This window comes from Protobothrops mucrosquamatus, unplaced genomic scaffold (genome assembly GCF_001527695.2).
Source record: "Protobothrops mucrosquamatus isolate PMUCROS unplaced genomic scaffold, P.Mucros_1.0 scaffold194, whole genome shotgun sequence".
NCBI classification, from domain to species: Eukaryota; Metazoa; Chordata; class Lepidosauria; order Squamata; family Viperidae; genus Protobothrops; species Protobothrops mucrosquamatus.
The window spans coordinates 21,303-28,775 of record NW_015386550.1 but is presented as its reverse complement, the minus strand read 5'-3'; the positions used below and the strand labels follow the sequence as shown (position 1 = coordinate 28,775).

General features: G+C 41.1%; 1 protein-coding gene across 1 annotated transcript in view; it reads right to left on the bottom strand.

Moving 5' to 3' along the window:
- Positions 1-6,460, bottom strand: part of RALGAPB (Ral GTPase activating protein non-catalytic beta subunit) — a 65,866-nt gene extending 59,406 nt beyond the window's left edge. The window contains exon 1 of the mRNA XM_015813778.1: positions 6,259-6,460. Coding sequence (XP_015669264.1) covers positions 6,259-6,264 — 6 coding nt within the window. The 5' untranslated portion in view covers positions 6,265-6,460. The remainder of the gene's footprint in view (positions 1-6,258) is intronic.
- Positions 6,461-7,473: the final 1,013 nt, after the last annotated feature.

Genomic DNA, 7,473 nt, shown 5'->3' with positions numbered 1-7,473 from the left:
ACCTGCGTCCGTCGGCCGAAACGTCAGGCAACGCTTTGGCCGGTGCGGAGGGCGAAGCGGAGGCCGCTGCAGCGCCGAACTCCTGCGCCCGTCAGCTGGCAACCCCCGGACCTGCGCCCGTCAGCTGGGAGGTCTGGAGACGGAGCAGGCTGGCGTGGAGGGTGATGGGGAAGCGGTGGCTCGGCGGGCGGGGTCCTGCTTGCGCGCGAATGTCAGGCCCACCCGCCCCATCTGTAAAAGAAAAAGTATTCCGCCCAAGCATAACACAGAGGCTTGAGACACGGAGGCGCGGGACGCGGAGCGGCGCGGCGGGAGGCGGGTTACCTGCATCCTGCCAGCCGAACTCTGGAAGCCTGCCTGAATACCCGTATTTTCCGGCGTATAAGACGACTGGGCGTATAAGACGACCCCCGACTTTTGAGAAGATTTTCAGGGTTTAGAAAGTCGTCTTATACGCCGGAAAATACGGTAGCTTACTAAACCAAAATATCGTACATTATAACAATAATTAATATCATTACCTTCTTTCTTCTTATTTATCCTTTCAAGTGCATCTAATGATTATAAAGTTGTAAATAAAGCAAGCAGTTTCACAGGTAATAGGTTTAATTATTTAAATTACCTTTATAGGTTTTAGGAGCTCTGTGTCTACAATTTTATGTTATGTTACATTTATTCACTTAATTCACTTGCCTAAATGCATACAGCTTACAGTAAGATTATAAACATATGGATATATATTATCTTTTACTCATCTTTACTTTCTTTACTAATTATCATAATCAGGTTTCATTTATTCATTCATTCACTAATACTAACATTTTCCAAGTATAATTTGCAGCTTTCAGTGATGAAAAATAAAATTGAAATTTGACTAAAAAAGAATTACAACTTGAAAAGATATCAGAGGAATCACATAAAAACTTCCAAATTGTGCACAGAGTGGTTTTTCAACTTGATCTCTTGGATGCCATTGAAATAGAGGTCAAAATATATGCTCAATGTTAAAACTGAAAAACAGGAAATGTAAAGCCCCATATGAGTTTATATGATAGATCTAGTTTGGATAAAGAAAATCTAGGGGTTTGTGCTTCTCATAAAAACTTTAATAACTTATCAATCTTCTTGAAAAGCCTTAGGTAGTAACATGGGAATCTCCATATATATCAGTCTTGAAGTGATATTTTCCCTATAAACTGACTAGAATTTTAACTACTGTATTTATTTAAATCAATATGAGATAAGAATTTAGATATATTTATGTTTGCAAACAAAATTATTTGACATAATTATTCTAAGGTATTTAAATGAATTGAGGCATCAAGTAAAATAGTATTTGTAAATTTCCACTGATATATCTGAGCTTGCAGGATAAATGAGACTCCCTCTAGTTAATTTGGTAATCTGATGATGTAACCAAACCAACCATTAATATATTATTAATGTATTTGGATATATAATTTTCATAATTAAAAAAGTTTGCTCTCGACTCCAACCACTTTTATGCCCAATATATCCTATCAGTACCTAATTATACAAGAAGATAATTGGTATTCTTGAAGATTCAAAGAAGTATCTTGATGAGGAAATAATTCCTTTTCTACTGACCCTGGCCAAATAATTAAAATATCACATTTTAATCCAATTAATAAAGAAGAAAAACCATGTTTGACTAAGATATAATCCCAAAATTTTCACTGAAATATGTACAAGGCTTTGTTTACATCCAACAAGATCTGATTATTTCAATTTTCTCTAAAGAAAAACTATTACCAATATATCAAAGGTTTGTTGCTCTTTTTCAAAACCAGGCTGCTTAGAATCAACAATGAAATGTAATGGTGTCTGTAATCTATGTGACAAGATTCAATGCCAAATTTTGGCATTAACATTTAAAAAGGAAATTGGACAATAGTTTGCCTGGACAGCAGAATGTTTGCTGGCCTTCAAAATTACAGCTACATAAGCTTCATAAAAGGAAATTTTTAAAAAAAGCTAATGCAACTCAGAGAGGTTAGGCAGCTGGTGGAATTACAGAAGGATATGAGGATTAAGGATAAGACTTGGTTACTGAAAAAATACAAGTGTATCTGGAGCTCTAGAGACTGCTGGACAAAGGCTCATAGCACTGGCTATCAGGCTAAGGAGACATATTAAAGAAGCAGAGGTCAAGAACAGAAATGCTCTGTTCTCCAAAGAACCATCCAAGGTGTACTCCCAACTGCAGTGCAACAACACAGAAGCCACAGAGGTACCAACAGCAGAATAGTACTGGAAGAACATATGGGAGAAAGAGAAGACACATAACACCAGTATAAAGTGGCTGTAGGACCTCAGAGCAGAGCACAGTAATTTTCCAGAACAGAAACCAATCACCATCACAGTTGCAGACTTCTAACAGCAGATCAAGAACATGAAGAGCTAGAGAGCACCTGGTGTGATGGACTGTGCACCTGGAGGAGCAGTGAAGAGTTTTGGGAGAGCTTTCCCAGGGAGTACATTCCATCAGGGAGAAGTCAAATCAAGAGACTGCACAATCTCAAGCTAGATGGGGGAGGGGAAAGAATTCAGGGTGCCACACCCCACATTTTCCTAGGATATATCTACTAGGTTAGAAGGTTATAATTTTAGCATGGAAAGATTCTACGCATTAGGTAGAAGAAAATAAAGATAGGACTCGACTGGATTTTATTGTGTCACCTTTTTTCTTTTAAAATGTGGTTAGCCCACACTGTACACAATGCACAGTTTTATGCAAGGGAACAAGTACTTATGGTCATCCAAATATTGCTGCACCGCTAGCATCCTTCATCACTCAGTAATATTTGGTGACCCACAGATCTTAACTCCTGCTATATATATTTACCGAAAACCAATCATCTCCCCAAGATAAAAGAGAGCGTGCATAGTCACAACCCAAGAGGGTGTCTGGGGATATATACATAATTCAGTGGGGGGGGGGAGACAGATCATTTCATAGATTATGTGCTATCAAGTTTTTGACTCCTAGAGATCATATAGATTTTCTCCTTCTCCATCTCATAAATGGAAGACCAATATAGCAATAGCACTTAGACTTATATCAGGGGTCCCCAACCCCCGGTCCATGGACCAGTACTGGACCGCGGGATGCCAGCAATCGGTCCGCACAAACAAGGAAAGCCTCATCCATGGGATGCAAGCAGCACATAAAACTACACATTCTTCGGTCCGTGGAAAAACCTTTCTCCATGGAACCGGTCTCTGGTGCCCAAAAGGTTGGGGACCTCTGACTTATATACTGCTTCATAGTGTTTTGTAAGCAGTTTACAGAATCAGCATATTGCCCCCAACAATTTGAGTCCTCATTTTACCAACCTCAGAAGAATGGAAGGCTGAGTCAACCTTGAGCTGTTCAGAATTGAACTCCTGGAGTGAGCAGTGAGTTAGTCTGCAGTACTGCATTCTAACCACTGTGCCACCACAACTCTTCCACATATACACCTTGCTTCTTACTGCTTTTTATTCTAATGATAGTGAACAAAATTTCAGTACTGCCAAATCCAGAAACTGCACAGATGATTTTATCAATAGAGAAATATTCTCAAGTATTAAATCCCTAGGCTCAAAAGAAAATATTGCAGGTTGAACTACAACAAACAATGGTTCTATGTACTATAAGAGTCCAGTTTTAATGTTAGATTAGTTCTGGAAAAAACAATATCCAATCTCTATTTAGTACTATGAGCCATGGCACAGTCAACCCTCACCCCAAATTTTCACCAAAACCTTGTTGCAAAACCAATAGGAAAACAGAAAAAATTTGCAGCAAATCACCTTGAAATCTTAAAAGATTATATATTTAAAATTTTTAAAAAGAAACATACATCAACTTATCCAAGGATTATTAAGTTCTGGATAAAAAAATTCAGATGGCGTTAAGTTTACAACTACACTGTTTGACCCATACATGCAAAAAAGCCTCTTTTATCATCATTCATTCGGGGTCCGCATACTTTTTTTCTTTGCAAGTTAGTCCATGAAATGAAATGGTATGATGTTCAATTATATATTCTGTACTCTATTTTCATATGGCAAAGTTTTATATAATCTTCAATAAGCTTATTTTTGGGGTAATTCATATATGTATCAGAAATCCATACAATTACATTGCTTTAACACAGAAATACAGTTGTATATTCTTAAACTATAGTTGCCTACAAGTTTTCAGCAAAATAGGCTGCACTTCAGAAAATACTAAATTATAGCTAGAAAGCCAGAAAACAAATCTAGCTACAAAGATTTAAGAATCAGTATAAGAGGAACATGACATCAGTGACTGTAAGACAGGCATGTCAAACTCGTGATGTCATGTGACGTTGCGCAAGGTTCGGGACTTTTTCCCTATTGCTGGCAATGGGGTGGGCGTGGTTTTGGCGTGACACATCCGGCCCGTGGGCCGGCAGTTTGACATGTCTGGTTTAAGATGTTCATCATACAATTCTAGGGCCTTTTGTGTTAAGTATAAAATATCAGTCAGTACTATGGTAGAGATGCTGAGAAGACACACTCTCTAAATAGATGCAACAAATAGAAGCCCCAAGATTTTAAATCAAGCAATAGTGATAAACACTTCTGAAAGTTTTTAAAAAGGTATAAAGAATATGTTAGACATCATCCTTTTGAATTAACGGAGTTTGGAGGCTTTACAGAGTACAAATATCAACATATTGGCATATGATCAATACCTGGATAGAATACATGGTGTTCACAGAGGACAAGAATGGAGCACTCTCACTGAAACAGTTCAAACCAACTTATAGGAAAAATCAGGAATTCAGTGAATTCATGCCTGCTCACCCTTAGACAGGATATAAAATAAGAAACAGCAACAAAAAGACACTTCCTCGGGTTAAGTTTGACTTGTGATGCTGTGGGAATATGTTCATGTGGCTTTCTTTACAACAGAATAAAAGGGGATTGCCATTATCATCTTTAAGGATGATTTTTTTTAAATTCCCCAGTCTACTCTATAGCCCTGGAGTTTCCTAGTGGTCTCTTATCCAAGTACTAATCAAGTCCAATTGGTTTTTTTGAGATCAGCTAAGATCAGCTAGGTGCTGCCACCTGCTGTGGGCAAAACATGGAAGCCTTTTCATATAAGTTCTATGGTTAACTTCAGAAGGACTTAAATCTTTACAAGATTTGGAGGAAAGTAACACAAGTAGCTCTAATGATAAACTAAAGCTGTTCCCGTAAGCTAAGTACCGTAGTGCACTAGGGAAGGGTATGTTTTCCCCCATACTTATCATTTCCTCTTATCATTTACAGTGTTTTGCAGAACTTCTTGCACTCTGTATTTAATATAATCCTAAACTAAAACAGTATAATATTTTTTTTTAATAAACTTTGGAGAAATATTAAAATAGCAACTAATATATTCAGGGCAGAGAGTAAATGAGAACATCATTCTTAATGCTATTTCAATTAGCCAATGCATTGTGTTGTGTTGGAGAGAAATATCCTTTAAAAAATAAATCAGCAACAGCCCCACCTACAAACGAAGGAAAGCGAAAGACATGCCTGATTAAAAACCGCTTACCCCAAATACAGGAACCTGGTGTCCTCCGGATATTTTGAACAACAACTCCCACAATCCTTTGCTATTCGCTAGGCTAAGCGGGACTGATGGGAGATGAAGTCCAAACCATCTGGAGGGCATTTGATTGTCTTTCTCACGATATGCTTGGGCTGAGTACCGAGCCCATAGTTCGCTCCTCGTCGTTCAGCCCTGCTCTACAGGTTGCTTGCTCCGAGTAGCTGCAACCAACCCGAGTGCAATCGTTTACTCAGATCGCTGAGGTGGGAATGATTCGGAATGGAAAGTGCTCGGCTCAGACATGGCCTAGCTCCAGCTTCCCGCGCCCTAAGTTCATGAGAAGACTGGCTCATTTCCCGCAGGGAGCACTTTTCCCGAGCAGCGGCCCCACCCGTGCACGCCAGGAGCCGCCGCTTCCCCATCTCAAGCGCATCCCGGAGCCTCAGCGCCATGAAGCGGCAGCCCCGCGGAAGTGGAGGGACGCCCAGGCCGGGAGTCTTTCGCCAGGATTCATCTTCCCGAAAAGGCATTCGGCCTCAAGGCCTCCAATCCCAGAAGAAAAGAAAAGGCCAGAATGCGGCGCAGAGGTCAGAGCCCGGCGATGCAGGGCCCGACCAAGCCAAGACGGCCCACGGCTTCTGGGGTGTAGTCAGCGGGCAGAGGACCCCCTCGGCGCTTACCTGCATCGAGATGGCCGGCTGACATGTCTGGGGTAAAAAGGCAGCCGCTCCGCCCTCAAGCGCCCGGCTCCATAGCGCCCGCCGGGAGTGAGGGGAGAGAGAAATCGAACGCTCCGCTCAGGGCTCTCTGGACACTTCCGGCCGTGTTAAAAAACTCACGCCCGAAAACCCGACATTCATCCCAGCCAACACGCACGCGCCTTGACAACATTCCCCGCTGCCGTGCGAAAGAAGTTCTTTCTACCCTCGACGCTCGCTCTCAACCGGAAGTACGTATGAGCGTGACATTTCCTTTGGGAGGCGGGGGGGAGGGGAGGGGAGGGGAGGGAGGAGGGGATTCTGAAAGTTTTGCGCCGTACGCATTACGCCGCTGGCTTTGCTCGGCCCTCTTCCTTATCCTCAGGACGTCGCATTTAAAGGAGCCGGATTTGTTTTGATGACTCGGGATGCCTACGGCTGCCGCTCCAAACTCTTCCCGCAGTCACGGACATTAGATTCCCAACCATGGAACCGTATCATCCCGAGCAGGTTCCAGTGCTGACTATGGATAATGTAGACCCGCTGCCCAAAACAACTGGAGAGGGACAGGTTGGGGGGGGGGGGAACGGACTGCATTACAACCGACGGTGTGACTCCACTGTCACTCTTGTCGTAGTTTACTGCAGTGTTGTTCAACCCCAGCAACGTTTAAGATATGTGGGCTTCAATTCCCAGAATTCCCTTACCTGCCATGGGAAATGACTCCTACTTACACAGAGAGAATTTTTTTTAAAATTTTATTATTTAAACCAACAAAACAAAACATCATACACATATATACACAGTATATATTTTAACAGCAATTTTCGTAACAGTAATCTTCTATTATTTACATTTCCCCCCTTATTCTTCTTTAGAGTATTTGTCCTTATTGCCCCATTATTTCTTATTTGCATTTTTCTTCCTTCATACATTATTATACACACATTTTCCACTTTTAACCTTTCCACATTTATTCTCTCTTATTTCTACTCTCTAGCCAGTCATACCACTTGTTCCATATTAAATAGTATTCTGTGTCTTCCTTTTCTTTTATCTCTTTTGTTAATTTGTCCATCTCAGCACAGTCCAGGATTTTCTTTATCACTTCTTCCTCTGATGGTATATTCTCATTTTTCCAGAACTGTGCGTATGCTATTCTTGCTGCCGTTGTTGTATGTAGAATTAAGTACCGTA